The sequence below is a fragment of the Ovis aries genome, chromosome 19 (assembly GCF_016772045.2).
Source record: "Ovis aries strain OAR_USU_Benz2616 breed Rambouillet chromosome 19, ARS-UI_Ramb_v3.0, whole genome shotgun sequence".
NCBI lineage: Eukaryota > Metazoa > Chordata > Mammalia > Artiodactyla > Bovidae > Ovis > Ovis aries.
This window is the reverse complement of record NC_056072.1, coordinates 54,447,522-54,462,662: the sequence shown is the minus strand read 5'-3', so window position 1 is coordinate 54,462,662 and position 15,141 is coordinate 54,447,522. Positions and strand designations below refer to the sequence as shown.

General features: G+C 54.0%; 1 protein-coding gene across 9 annotated transcripts in view; it reads left to right on the top strand.

The window, feature by feature from the left end:
* ATP2B2 (ATPase plasma membrane Ca2+ transporting 2) overlaps window positions 1–15,141 on the top strand; it is a 375,986-nt gene that overhangs the window by 243,234 nt on the left and 117,611 nt on the right. For all 9 annotated transcript variants that reach the window (XM_042236653.2, XM_042236651.2, XM_042236650.2 and 6 more), the window contains one exon: window positions 11,902–12,406. In XM_042236653.2, coding sequence (XP_042092587.1) covers window positions 12,208–12,406 — 199 coding nt within the window. In that variant the 5' untranslated portion in view covers window positions 11,902–12,207. The remainder of the gene's footprint in view (window positions 1–11,901; window positions 12,407–15,141) is intronic.

Below are 15,141 nucleotides of genomic sequence, written 5' to 3'. Positions count from 1 at the left end.
ATGAGGGCCAGGCCGCGAGGATCCCTGGTGGGATGTCACACTGGGCGTGGCAGAAGACGCGGACCTGGCAGTGTGCTCCACACGGGCGGAGGCGTCCCCCTGCTGGACCCAAGACGCCCAGCGTGTCCCACTGCCTTTGCCACCACCTGCCCAGCTTCGGAGTCATCTCAGAAGGGACTTAGGCAAGGCTTCTGATGGCAGACTGCTTGGGCTCAAATTCAGCTCTGATGCGACCCTAGACAACTTCCTTAACCTGGCCAAGCCTCCATTTGCCCGTCTGTGAAATGGGATACTGGAGCATCTGCTTCCCAAGTCTTAGGTGCCAATTTGCCAGCTCGCTGGCTGTAACGCTTGCCCCTTCCCCCCGGCTGCATTCAGCATCCGCTCATGCGGCCACTCGGCCGACCAGTTTCCACTCTCCAAATGCGGACTACACCCCAGATCTGTTCTTTCCAGGCAGGTTGTTTCGTCAGCCACAGAACCAGCACTGGTGGAAACCAGTCTTGTGCTGGGCAGTGGGGAAGCTCTGTTCTCAGGGAGTTTAATCTAGGGGAGGAGGCAAGCCGGCAGAACCCACCCCAAGACTGAGGGTGGAGGGTGCAAAGTCAAGGAATGAGCCACGTGTGATGGGCTGGAAGGGGGAAGGGGGTTCAAATGCTTAACAGAGGACTTAGAGAAGGCCTGACAATGCGGGAGGAGCCTCAGAAAACGTAGGTTTAATCTCTGGGTTGGGAAGATCTCCTGGAGAAGGAAGTGGCAACCCACTCTGTATTCTTGCCTAGGAATTCCCATGGACAAAGGGGCCTGGCGGGCTACAGTCAGTGGGGTTGCAGAGAGTTGGACACGACTTAGCAACTGAACCACAACCGTGATACATTACGACGAAGTTAGAATTTAGTGTTAAGGCTGGACCTTAGAGAGGAAGGGATGTTTTTGTTATTGTTGTCCTTTTTTAAAAATTAGTTTCTAATATGGACCATTTTTTAAGTCTTTATTGAATTTGTTATACTATTGCTTCTGTTTCATGTTTGGGGTGTTTTGGCTACAAGACATGTGGGATCTTAACTCCCCGACCAGGGATGGAACCCACACCCCCTGCCTTGGAAGGCAGAGTCTTAACCACCAGACTACCAGAGAAGTCCCTGGCAAGGAAGGTTTTGAATAGTGGCAAAGTGGGTGTAGACAATCCTGGAGAGAAGAAACAGTGTATACGGAGGGTGGGGGATGAGGAGGAGGAGCATGTGTTTGTTGTTTAGGAAACACAAGGAGTTCACTCACACCAGAGCCCAGGAAAGTTGGCTCTGAGCCAGTGAAGCAGGATCTTGGATGCAGTGGTCGTGAATACATTTGTTTGTTTTTTTGTTTTAAACAGGCACCAAGGAGCCAGTGATGTTTTTAATGCTAAAGCATGGCATGCTCAAATCTGAAAAGTTTTAGAGTCAAACAGGTCCCAGCTCTACTCCTGGCTCAGCCGCTCATTAACTATGTGACCTGGACATTATGTTATTTCACTCCTATGAGTCAGTTTCCTCGTCTGTAAACTAGGCATAAGAATGCCTCCCTCATGGGCTTATTGTGGAATCAGATGTTTTCAGAGCCGCTCAGTAAGTAGGAGTCCCTCTCAGCATCACACTGGGGACCGTGAAGGGGATGAGGAGCCAGTCGAGAGGCTGTGAATGAGGAACCTGAGCAGGGTCAGGAGCCCAGGCCAGGGAGGAAGGTGATGAAGCCTGAGCTCTTACCCCACTGCCCCCTGGCTCGGGCACCTGCTTGAGTACAAAGAGGGAACAGAGTCAAGAGCAACCCTAACGGTCCAACTCCTGACTCGATGGACATGAGTTTGAGCCAGCTTCGGGAGTTGGTGATGGACAGGGAAGCCTGGCGTGCTGCAGTCCATGGGGTCACAAATAGTCGGACACGACTGAGCGACTGAATGGAATCAACTGAATGGTCCAACCCTGGGGGGATGCTTTTTCTTGACACAGAGGTCACAGAAGGATAGGGACATTTGGGAGAGTCTGAGAGCCTGGACAACCTTCAGAGGTGACATTTGGTAGTCATGGGGAATTTGGTTCTAGAGCTTAGGAGAGAGGGCAGGGTGGAAATGTCAGTTTGGGAACCACTCACGTTAGGATGCAAGTTGACGTCAGATGGGTGGCTTTGCCAGGGAGAGGTGAGGCATTAAGAGGGTCAAGGGCAGGACTGTGGGGAAAGCCCAGAGTTCGCCCAGAACAGAGAAGCGGTACGGACCCCTGGGCAGAATTGTTCAGAGAGGCTATTGGAGAGTGGGAAGAAGGGATGGGGTCATCAGGTGTGGGCAAGAGTGTAGAGACAGAAGGACCCTGGAGCGGCTGGTGGGAGTCATTCCCAGAAGATCCTACCGCCTAACCCAGCAGGAAGTGGCATTTGAGAAAGTAGGAGCTGGAGGTGATTTTGGGCCATAGACTGGGTTACAAGAGCAAGACAGGAGTCTAGAACCCAGACGCAGTGGAATGTTGGCTACAAGAGGAAGAAATCCCAAAAGAAGGACTGCAATGGAATCCCCACGAACTCTAGGGCAGTGGTTCTGCCTGTTTAAAAATTCCCAGCCCCAGTACCAGAGGTTGACTCATTTCTGCAGGCCTGAGCCTGGAAATCTATGTTTCAGCCAATCCCCAAGTGATGCCTGGGGAACCACACTTTGAGCAGCCCTGCTCTGGGGTCCTGAGCTCCACTCAGAGAAGCGTTTATCAAGAGAGGAAGGAAAGGAAACATTAGCCTTGGAGGCTGCTCCTGCTCTTGGCTCCTCCTCTGGCTTTCAGGCCTTCTGATACATTGCCTTTAGGTCTGAGGCCAAGTTAGCGTCCAGACAGAGATCACTAGCTATCCACCAAGGAGTCACTGAGGGAGGTGACCTGGGGTGGAGCATGAAAGGCAGTGAGTAAACAGCCACCAACCAGGGATAGTTCTTCTTGAGCCCAGAAGACTCGCTTCAGTAGTGAGAAACAAAATCGGATAAACATCCTCCAACAAATATAAATACAAATACTGCCTCCTGCCAGTGCCCATGTCAGTCTGACTCCCCTCCTTCTCTGAATCTGGGAATCCTGCTTTTCTGCCTTTTCCTCTTTTCTATATAGTTCTATCTCTTGGCCTCTGTGTGCTCAGGCCACATAAAATGACTTTTCCTCAAGCCTTAGCTTCCTGCTTCTCTGATTTGGACCCCAAAGAACTTAGCGATTCAAAAGTAGTCTCCCAACTTTAAACTCATTCTTTGGCACTTCGGTGGGTGAGTTTTCCTTCCCCATTCCATGGAGGAATGAATTTTATAAACTCAGAGACACTGAGATGCAGCCACTTAAATACAGTCCCAGCAGGAACCAGAGGGAAAGGGCAAAGCGCAGCACAAAAGAATGGATCTGTGATGGTGGGGTTTCTGGCACTGGTGACAGATGGCACTGATGGGTCAAAGTGAGTCTTCTCTATAGTCATGCAGTTGGCCCCAAACGACCTTTGGTTTAGTCTCATTTTCTTGGCTCAAGCCTGCTCACAGGGACACCCCATTGCCTGACAACCTGGCTTTGAGCGACAGCACCAAATACCTGGGGTCAGCTACCCATGCTTGATCACAGAAATGAAAAATGCCCTGTGCCCTCCCTCCCCCACCCACACCCAGCTCCTCAGACTTCCCAGGCCTGTGCTCCGTCAGTCAGCACTGCTATCCTGGATAGCTCTAGGGGCGCTTATAACCCTTTGCCCTATGTCAGCACCACAGAACACGGACAGCTCCTCGACACGCTGTCCCTATACCCACCCCAGATCCCAAATCAGTACCGTGGCCTTGGGGACAGCTCCCAGTGGAGACAGTTCCCCAGTGCCCGTTTCTTTGTCCTCCCCAGGGGGGCTGTCAGTCAGCACCACAACCACATGGACAGCACCCACGCCCATCCTCTGCTGGTCAGCCGGCAAGGGGAGAGAGGGGGCCCTATGGTTATCAGGTTCCCTGGCCTTAGCTACCCAATCCCTCCCTAGCACCCACCTCCATCCATCCGTCAGCACTTCATCCCTGGAGACGGCTCCCTGAGCCCCAAGGAGCCAGTGACCTGTTGTTGGTGATCAGAGCACCGGCATGGCAGAACCCCGTGTATCACTATAGAGACCAGAAAAACGGGCGGAGCCTGGTCTGGTGGAAAGAAAGATGTAACTGGGCCCCGAAGAGTTTCTGTGTGCCTGTGTTTGAGAGCTGACTGCCTCCCACCCCCAAACCAAAGACCTCATGCAGTCCTTGCGGGCTTCCTGTTTTCTCCTCTGTAAAATAAGAGTGTGGCAGTTCCTGTGTCGTAGGGCTGTTAGGAAGGATTAAACGAGATAACAGAGGTGGAGTGCATAGAATGGTACTGGACACATGTGATCCAAGTGTTCCCCTTATTGTTGGTTCTTGTCCTTTCAGCCCTCCGCTTGTAATCTGTGAGGACAAAGCTGGGGGTAGGAGAGAAGTAGGCAGATGAAGCCCGAAGGGGATGGTGTCACCCTAGCTAGTAGGATCTGGAGGCAGGGGACAGCCAGTGCGTCTGTAGGGAGAGCTGGGCAGGGTGAGAGATGAGACTGGGGAAGTGGCCAAGACATTTGACTGAAACCAGAGGACACTGTGGGCTTTGCAGGTGGCCCTAGAGGTAAAGAACCTGCCTGACGGTGCAGGAGACATGAGAAACTCGGGTTCCATCCCTGGGTCAGAAAGCTCCGCTGGAGGAGGGCACAGCAGCCCACTCCAGTATTCTTGCCTGGAGAATCCTGTGGACAGAGGAGCCTGACAGCCCACGGTCCATGGGGTCATAACGAGTTGGACATGACTGGGTGACTTAGTATGCACACCCACACGCAGAAGACACTGAACAGAGCAACTGGTCCATCTTAGGCAGAGCCCTCGAGCTGCATGAACCCTCTCTTGAAGATAAGATTAAGTCTCTCCTGACACTTTTCTGCCTCAGCTAAGCTTTCTTGCCTCTATCTGCTGATGATTTTACTGTTTGTCCTTCATCAGAAAACCTTCCTTTAAAAAAAAAAAAACAAACCCTACTGTTTTTCTTTCATCAGAAAACCCTCCAAGTTTTTGTTTGTTTGTTTGTTTTTTAAGGGGAGGTGTCTAACAGGGAGCACATAAAGGGTACAAATCTTGGAAGGCAGGCACTTCCATGCAGAGGCCAGTGGGTGTCAAAGGCACCAGGTGAATTCTTGTCAGCTTGTGATTCCTAGGTTCTAGGACGTTCCTCCTTCCTCCAGCCTCCAGCCAAGCAGGACTCGGCTTGCAGCTAGGATGATGTTCCTGCTGGGCACAGCAGGGAAGCAAGGAGGTTCAGGAAGTGCATCTGTCCTGAGCAGCAAGCATCAGGTGATGGGAGAATCCTTGAGGAGGGTGCTAAAGCGGCTCTCTGAGACTGAGTATCTGTCCAACGCCCCCTCACTTTATAGGGAAGGAAACTGAGACGCAGGGAAGAAGGCAGTGGTCTGAGGCTATTCTGTGAGTTGGTGAAAGGCAATGGGATACAGAGGCTCTGGACTCAAGCAGGCACCCCTCTGTAAGGCACTGGCTGCCTGTAACCCTCTGAGCCCAGCTTTCTCTCCTGTAAGGTGGGAACAGCGATACTGAACAGCCCATGCAAGCGTGCGCTGAGCAATCCGTGTTAACAGTGGAGGCAAAGCTCTGAGCCCAGGTAACCCTCTGGGCCCAGCTTTCTCTCCTGTAAGGTGGGAACAGTGATATGAACAGCCCATGCAAGCGCGCGCTAAGCAATCCGTGTTAACAGTGGAGGCAAAGCTGAGGTTGGAACTCCGCAGATGCAGTTCCCAACCAAGTGCCATTTGGATTGAAAATGAAAGCCGCTCAGTCACGTCCGACTCTTCGTGACCCCCATGGACTATACAATCCGTGGAATTTTCCAGGCCAGAATACTGGAGTGGGCAGCCTTTCCCTTCTCCAGGGATCTTCCCAACCCAGGGATCGAACCCAGGTCTCCCACATTGCGGGCGGATTCTTTACCAGCTGAGCTACAAGGGAAGCCCAAGAATACTGGAGTGGGTAGCCTGTCCCTTCTCCAGCGGATCTTCCCAACCCAGGAATCAAACTGGGGTCTCCTGCATTGCAGGCAGATTCTTTACCAACTGAACTATCAGGGAAGCCATTTGGATTACATTGCCCCCAAACCCAAAGCAAGAGTGGTGCAGGAGTCATTCAACGTGGTCAGCAGACCCTGACCATGGGGTTTGGGGGAGGGCTCTCTCTGGCAGAGTAAGCCGACCCTCAGCTAGAAAGGTGGTCTGTGCACCTCCCTTGCTCGCTCCAGAATCCCAGCGCCTGAGGCAGGGCCTGAGATGCAGCTTTTTATTGAATAGGTAGATGGATGCATGAGTGGGTATGTGAGGCACCTAGAGGACCAGAAATGCGGGGTTTCCCCTACCATCTGACACTGGGAACTCCTGAGGAGAACAAGGGGCAGTGGAGAGAGTTGACCCTGGTGGTCAGGGGATCCACCCTCCCTCAATTCAGGCAGGAGGCTGGGAAGCTACGTGAGAAACCCCAAGTCCCTAACAACCCACCCCCTGTCCCTGCTTCTGCCATCTGTGCCTTTGAGGCCGATGCGTGGCTGTTCCTGTGGGTTTTTTGTTTTTTTTTTTTTTTTTTTTAGATTTTCCTTTTCTGGTTAACAGGATAGGAGTTTTCTAAAAATAGCACTAAACTCGCTTCTGAGGCATTCATTTTCAGTTCCCTTCCTCTTTCCCTGTGCTGTCTCCTTGACTGTGAGAATTCAGAGCCGAAATCATCATTGTGAGCTTTGATGCACACACGCACACAAACGTAAAGGACATTCCGTCTCTCAGAGAGGGGTGGCTAAGCCAGTAACTACAGCCCCTCCCCTGACTGTCCAGTGAAGCTGTCCCTCTCTCCGCAGCTGCCAGCTGAGTTCCCCTGTCTCACCCTGGTCAGCACCCAGCAGGAGGGTCTCCTTGGCTGGAGTGGGGTGTGGGGAGGGGCTACAGAAAGGCCAGAATTTGCATCCAGGAGAGGAAAGAAAATGTCCTGCTTATGGGGATCAGTCAAGACCAGAGCAGAAGGGAGAGTAGCCCTTCGAGCTGTGCCTACAAGCGGGGACCCTCCCCAGCCTTCCAAGCTGTGCTGGGGGCCTTGCGGGCACCGTCAGCCTGAGACCTGTGTTAAGAACAGCAGTGTGGGGACAGTCTGGTTGAGCAGGTAGAGGAGGGGAGTGAGTTAAGTTAGTGGCCTGAGAACAGTCACTGTTTAAAGAATCTCCCTCTCACCGGGCCAAGTTCCATCTCAGCTGAGTCCTCACCCGGCCCTAAGAGGGAGGCTGTGGGTCTGGCTCTGTTCCAGGAAGATGAGACGGATGCACAGGGAGGGATGAGGAGCCTTGCCCCCACCTCACCCCAAATCTCAGAACCCCCGCCTGTCAGCGTCAGGCCTCGTCATCGGGGATCTCCAGATGGGGTCTGTGTCCCCACATGGCTCACTCATTGGTGCCGGGGAAGATTCAAACTAAAGAGTGACTTTATAAATACATATTAAGGTGGCATTTAAATTCAGCACATCTGAAAACAGAAGGATTCGGCATCCGAAAGTTATTTTTAGCGCCTAATTCATTTGCAGTGTCCCAGCTACCATCCTTCAGTTAGGGTTTGAAAAGCTGTTGGTTTAGGTTTGGGGTTTTTTTTTTTTTTAAATAAAATCCTTCCTTTGAAAGATGGATTTCTTTTTTGTTAAATTACCCCCCCCCAAAAAAAGAAAAAAAAAAAAACATTGCTCCTTCCTCTGCCAGTCTCTCCTGGCAAAGACTTTTTATTAAGGTGCCCCTAACCTACTCGAGTCATTGAAGTATAACAGTACAGAGTCATTTAAATGCTAATAAGATGGAACTGAAAGGCACAAACCCAGTATTGTCAGAACACTCTCCTGGAGTCCAAAGGGGCTGTTGTATGAGAGCCAGAAGGGACCCCAGAGAACACTGCTCCAGTCTTTTCACTTTCCACATGGGAAACAGGCCCAGGCAGGAAAGAGGCTTGGTCACCCAGCAGGAGCTTGAAAAACAGGGAGGAGCTTTTCAAGGGGCTGTGGCCTCTGTTGGCTGTGTGACCCCTAGTGTGTTGCGTAACCTCTCTGGGCCTAGGACTGGCTCTCTGCCCTGCCCAGGCCCATGCCTTAGTTTGGGTTGCTATAGAACAAAATACCATAGGCTAAGCAGCTTAGACAACAGAAATTGTTTTTCTCATAGTGCTGGAAGTCCAAGATCAAGTTACCTGCAGATTCAGTTCCTGGTGAGAACCCACTTCCTGACTTACAGATGGCCATCTCTGCACTGTCCTCACACAGTCAAGAAAGATTGTCTCTCCCAAATCTCTTTTTATAAGAAGACTAGTCCCATTCATGAGGGCTCTACCCTCATGACCCAATTACCTCCCAAATGCCCCCCCTCCAAACACCATCACACTGGGGATTAGGACCTTCAGCACATGAACTTGGAGCAGGGGGACACATTCAGTCCATAGCAGCCTGTGTGCCCATTACTTAGCACAGGGGGCACTGTCAGTGTGCTGTTGAGAGCTGGCTGCAAATGAACCTCGTTGCAACCTTGAGGGAGGTGCCCTTGCCAGCAACAGGAGGGGTAGGTAGGAGGGAGGTGGGAGGAGGCATAGAAGCCAGTTTACTGCAGAGTGCCTGCTCCAGGGGCCAGGAGCTGCAGAGAGACCCACACACTGGGTCTTGGTGGGTTCTTACAGCAGCCAGTACGGCAGATGGGCCAACCTCACTAGGCAGATGAGCCCCAGAGAGGTTAGTGACTTCCCCAAAGTCACACAGCCCATCTTCCTGCAGGGGAAGTATATTCCCTACTCATATTAAGAGAAAAATCTTCCCTGATACCCTGGGCCCAATCACATCTTCCTGCTCTAGATATCCACAGCATCTGGGACTGACTTCCTGTTGTGGCAAACCCATCATGTTATAACAGGTCTTTTGATTGTCTCTCTTGCCCCTTGTCAGCTCCTAGAGGGCAGGACCCATGTCTGGATTATCCACTGCCTGGCACAAAGTAGGTGCCCACAGCACAGTCAATGAATGGATGATTGGATGGATGGATGGATGGATGGGAGGGTGGATGCGTAAATGGTTGAAGATCATTGTTCCTCTTCACACAACAGCCATTAAGATCACCAGTCGCCCATTAACTGATGCCTACTGTTGTCATCACAGATATAATCACTGCTAACAGTTCTCGTAGCTCCTGGTGTCAGAGATGTAATTATCGGTGCCTGTAAGCCACGCCGCAGGCAGCAAGAGGGCAGACAGAAAACAGCACCTCGGGGTTAGAGAGTCCCTTGTGGTTTGCGAAGCACTTGTGTTCACATATGGCACTTCATTTAAGCATCGTAAGTGCCCGGTGAGGGAGATACTTCCAGGGAAGGCAGCAACGCCTCCTGATTAAGAATATGTCTCTGGATCCGGATCTCCTGGCTTCAGCTCCCAGCTCTGCCACTCACTAACTCTGTGCGCTTGGATGCGTGACTTCACCTCTCTCGGTCTCGGTTTCCCTGTGTGTTCTAGGGAATAACAAGACTATCGCAAAATGCGCTTGTGTGGATTGGTGATTGTTCTGATCATTGGTGCTTACCATGTGCTTGTCTTGATTCTAAATATTCTGCATTAAATAATGCATTTAAGCCTCATAATACCTACGAGGTAGATACTATTACTCTGCCTGCTTTTTTTTTTAAGATAATGAAACTGAAGTTAATTTGCCTCCCATCCTGCTGAGAGGTGGCAGAACTTGAAGCCAGAGGCTGTGTCTTTCAGAGCCCCTCCAGTTAACCTCTGCAGCATCTCTGCACATAGCCCTGCTTGGTCCTTGCCTCACCTGCTCCTCTCAGAGATGTACCATTGGGATCCAGACTCATGGGTTTTGGGGGTGGTGTGTGTGCTTGGGTGGCCGAGGACCCTGAGTGTTCCTGCAGGACTGTGGGTGGGAGCCCCAAGCACATGCTTTCTTTGGTGCCTCGTGCCTCTGCTTAAGGCATCAGCGCCATTCTGAATTCTACTCCACGTGACACGGGTTGGCCCCAGTGTGAAAACCAGGCTTCCTACTGCATCACTGAGTGAAGGGCCCTCCTCTGCGGCATGACAGGCTTCTCCTGTGGCTCCAGCACGCCCTGCCCCAGGCTGGGAAGCCCTGTACCCGGAGTGGACATGCACTGGCTTTGAACATGGTTCATAATTAGTTCCCAGTAAACTGAGAGGTCACAGGGGGCCAGGGCAGACTGACTTCTTTTATAGACGAAGAAACTGAGCCTCGCAAAAGTGAAGGGACTCACCCAGGACCCCACAGCCAGGACTTGAGAGAGCTCGGGTTTGAACCGGGATTGCTGGGATTTAGAATCCTGTGTTGCTCCTCCGCCATCGGTCTTGGTCTTCAGCGAGAAAGGAGGGAGCGCCCCCTAGTGGGAGGGGAAAGAGCAACGGGCTGGGAGTCGGGAGATCCAGGCCACCTCTGGCTCCCTCCACCTTTGCTCTGTGTGTCCCTGGACAAGTTCTTTTCCCTTTCTGGGCTTCAGGTTCCTCCCTGGGAAAACGAGAGGAACCCTGAAGTTACCTCCAGCTCTAAAATCCTGTGCAACAGGAAAGGACCTTGAAGGAAAGAGAAGGGGCAGGGGAAGGGACGCGTTGGGGGTGGGGTTGGGGCCGAGGTGGGGGCCCGGTCCCATCCGCCTGCCCCCACCTCACCCTCATTGTCCTGGACCTCGGGTGGCCAGCTGTCCATCCCTGCTGGGCGGGGCCAGTTCCCATGCCAGGCCTGGCCGAGCTCAGCAGAGGCCCTTTGTCACCCAACGCTTGCCGGGGCCTTGGCCACCGGTGTTGGGTGTCTGGGTGGATTGGGTTCTCTCCTGGCAGCCTCACAGATGCCACACTCCTGCAAGCGTGGCCGAGCGGGCAGGGAGAAGCCGCCGGTGCTCGGCGCTCCCCGAGGGACGTGGCAGCCGCTGTCCGTGGTGCTGGACTGTGGGGCCCCCAGGTGAGGGTTCTGTGGAGCCCAGCTCGTGCTAACGGCCACAGTGACATCCTGTTGAATGTACGTGAGCTGGATCCTCTCACCAGGACACAAGGGCCTTGATCAGTGTGCTTGCGGACTGCAGGTGGAGGCGGGGGGCTTTCTTCCATCCCCATGCCTATGGGGAGAACAGAGCGTATCAGCAGACACAGGAGACCTGGAAGGGGGAAGCATCTGTGCTGGGGGGAGGAGCCTGGGAGCTGTGAACTTTAGGGGAGGGGGTTGTGCCCCGATTGTGTGGGCATGGCGTGTGTGTAAACAGGGTTGTGAGCACGGGTGTTTCTGAGGGGAGGAGGTGGGGCTGTTAAGATGGCGCCTGTAAATGTGACCACATATGACAGTGTGCGTGGTGGGCAGGGGTGTCCACCGGGGCGTGGGCGAAGGGGAGCCCTGTGTTGGGGAGTGTGTGTGGCTTCGGTTAGGCCCTAAAGTGGGCAGGTTGGGTGTTGCACCCTGAGCTGTGTGTCGAAGGCTGTGTGTATACTGGGGTTCATGTCATGAGGTCAGTGTGTGCACAGTGGGCCGTTGAGGGGGTAGAGTGTGTTATGAGGATGCATCAGGGTGTACCTGAGTGGGGGATAGCATGGAGTGCCCGGTGGGCATCAGTACGTTTGGGTTACAATGTGTGCTGGTGGGGTGTTATATGAACATCAGCAGCCGAGTGTGTGTACGTGTAGTGGGTGTTATTGGGGGTAGGGTGTGTGCGTGTGTGTGTGTGTGTGTGTATGGCGCCTGAGTACCTTCCTGAGCACCTGTCCCCTGAGGCCTCCGGCGGCACCTGACCCTCATCATCTCTCTGTGCTTGTACCTGCAGGAGCCCCCACCCCTGACCATGTAGATGCCGGCTCCCAGAGGCAGCATGGGCCCCACTGAATGGAGACTCCTGGGTCTGCAGCCCTGAGCCCCTCCGGCCCCTGGACCTCGCCCCACGCCTGGGGACGCCCCTCGGAGCCCACCACCACTGTCGCCAGCCCACCTCGGCCGCCCCCTGGAGCTGGCCACCCGGAGCTACAGCCATCCAGTGAGGCTGTGCCAGGGACAGTCACGCGGAGCCATCGGCCGGCGGCCTCCTGTGCAGTGCTGACCCTTGGGCCCGCCCCGAGCGGGGACTGCGGCAGACATGGGTGACATGACCAACAGCGACTTTTACTCCAAAAACCAAAGAAACGAGTCGAGCCATGGGGGCGAGTTTGGGTGCACGATGGAGGAGCTGCGCTCCCTCATGGAGCTGCGGGGCACCGAGGCCGTGGTCAAGATCAAGGAAACCTACGGGGACACTGACGCCATCTGCCGACGCCTCAAAACCTCCCCTGTCGAAGGTAGGTGTGGGAGGCTCCCACGTGGGGTTTGGGTTCAGGGGTCAATGAGACCCTGGGCTCCCTGCTCCAGGCCCCAGGAGTCTCCGTATCCAGGCTTCAGCAGGGAACCAATGAGCCGATTCCAGCTCCCCAGCCCCCCGCCACTGGGCTTGGTCATGTCCGACTCTCACTTGTCCAGACTCTGACTGGGGATGCCTCAGTCTGGGGCAGCCATGAAGCTTCTAAGAGGACGGGTAGGCAGGAAGCTGGGCCATCGTGGGAAGGGTGACGGACGCCCCTGTGTGTCACACCTTGAGGATGGCGTGGGCCTGCTTGTGTCTGCATGTTAAGCTGCTTTAGTCGTGTGCAACTCCGTGGACTGTAGCCCGCCAGGCTCCTCTGTCCATGGGATTTCCCAGGCATGAGTACTGGAGCGGGTTGCCTTTTCCTTTTCCAGGGGATCTTCCCAACCCAGGGATCGAACCTGCATCTTGCATGTCTCCTGCATTGGCGAATGGGTTCTTTACCACTAGCGCCACCAGTGAGCAGGCCTGCGGTCTCCAGAGAGGGGAGGTTTCAGCCTCCTGGGGGCTCCCCTGGAGGGGACTGAGGCCAGGTTGTCTGCTGCAGGGCAGAGAGGAAAGACAGCAGCGTAGCCTGGGCACCAGAGCTCAGTGTGGGTCCCCTCCCCTCAGTCACCTTCCCCTCACCACGAGAGAGAAGCGTTTGCTACATACACCCCTCAGGCTCGGGTGTGAGGCACTCTGCCCTGGTGCTGCAGTTCTGCACAAAGAGGCTGCCTCAGTTTCTTCCTCTGGAAAATGGGGCTACTGCTTATCTCACAGTGCCTAGTGGAAGCCCGGGCATACACACAGTAGGTGCTCAGTGTGTGGCAGGCATTATTATTCTAAAGAGAGTGGATGACAGTCCCCCTCCAGGGATAGGCTACAGTCTGGGAGGCAGACAGTGTCTGAAATCTCACCCCTACTGACAGGTGACAAATATGAGGCCGGAGATCACTCCCATACCATCTCCCGACTCCAGCCCCCATGCCCTGGGCACTGCTGGGCACTAACCCTGAACGCACTCCCTGCAGAGGCTGCCCGTGGGCCTTGCCACTCAGCTGGGGCCAGGCGGTCCCTCACTGTACTGGCACCCGTGTGCCCAGCGGTGCTGGGGTTCAGTGTCTCTCTTGGTCTGGGGCCCACCTCTCTCAGGTCAGGAGGAAAAGCTGAGTCCTTCTCAAGTTGGCTCCAATCGCTGAGTCCAGGCAGAAGTTTAGAAACATCTTTTTCTTCTTTGATGTTTGATTTGGTTTTGGCGGGGAGAGTGGAAATAGAGGAAGCATCCTTTCTTTGCTGTGTGACTCTAGCTCGGGGCTTGAGAGTGGGCTCGGCCTGGGGGGCTCCTGGCCCCGGGCTCCTGTGAACACCTACGCATGGCAGAACGGTCTGTGCTGTCCTCCACCAGCAGGTTGGCACAACTAGCCTGCTAGAAGACAGGGTTGTCCCAGTGGTCTTTGCCTTTTGAGTGGGACCAGGAGATTCTCTTGAGTCAGAAATTCTTAAGCGTCTCTGGACCCCCAGACTCTGCAGAAAACTGGATGGAAGCTATGGCCCCTCCCCTACCCAGAAAAACAGCCAATTGTGTGCAACAGTGTGGTCTACACTGCCAGCACATTTGCACAGGTCTTTAAAGCTGGGCCCTGGATCCCGGGTTAAGAAACCCACCCTCCCCTCCCAGCTGACAGGCTCTGGAACACTGAATGGCTCTCAGCCACGCTCCAGGGCTGGGGGCAGCAGGTGCGTGCCTAAGGACAGGAGCCCCGTCCTGCTCCTCTCTGGACACCCAGCTCCCAACCTGGTGCCTGGTAGAGAAGGGTGGATAACTGTCCCTGACAACCCTGAGATGTGGCCACTGAGTCCCAAGTCCACAGAGAGCAGCTCTCAAGTGGCTGAGCAGCCACAACAGCAAATCCCAGACCTAGTGCAGCCAAGGGCCGCGGGGATCAGAGAAGTGAGGTGGGTGGACTTCCTGGAGAAGGCAGTATTTGAACTTGGCCATGGAGGAAAGAAAAGGGAAAGCACGTGGCGTGGCACAGAGCAGCATTTGTTAGATGGAGTTCCCCAGACCGCTGGTGCGCTGCGGGAAGTGAGGCATTCTGTGGAAAGAGAAAAAAGGAGACTGTTTTCTCATCTGTAAAATGGAAGCGATGATGACTATAGCTCTGCCACCTGTCATTTGTATGCCTTTGAGACTTTCATCTGACCTCGCCAGACCTTGGTTTCCTAATATTTCGTGAGCATCAAGTGAGATGTCTGATGGTTGAAAGGTCCCTGAGGAAGAGGAAAGCCCATAGTGGGATTAACCAGAACCCCTGCTGCATTGCTGCCCTGAGGGATCTCCCAGGTTGCAGACAGAGCTGGGAGAGGTTTGAGGAAGGACCAACAAGTGTCATGCTGCCCTTGGACTTGGACTTGGACGACTGGGCTTCAAATCCCAGCCGGGCCGTTTGACAGCTGTGTGTTTCCAGGCAAGTTCCTCAGCCTCTCTGTGCCTTAGTTTTCTCATCTGAACCTCATAGGGCTGTGATGAGGACAAAGTGAAATAGTTTAACACAGCATCTACCAGGCACAAGGACAGCGCTGTGTGTTAGGGTTCAGCCCCAGCGACTGAACGCCTCCATTCCCCATCAGTTACACAGATTTTGAACACCGAGTGAGGTCGGGCACACGAGTGAGGCCCAGCGTGTGCGT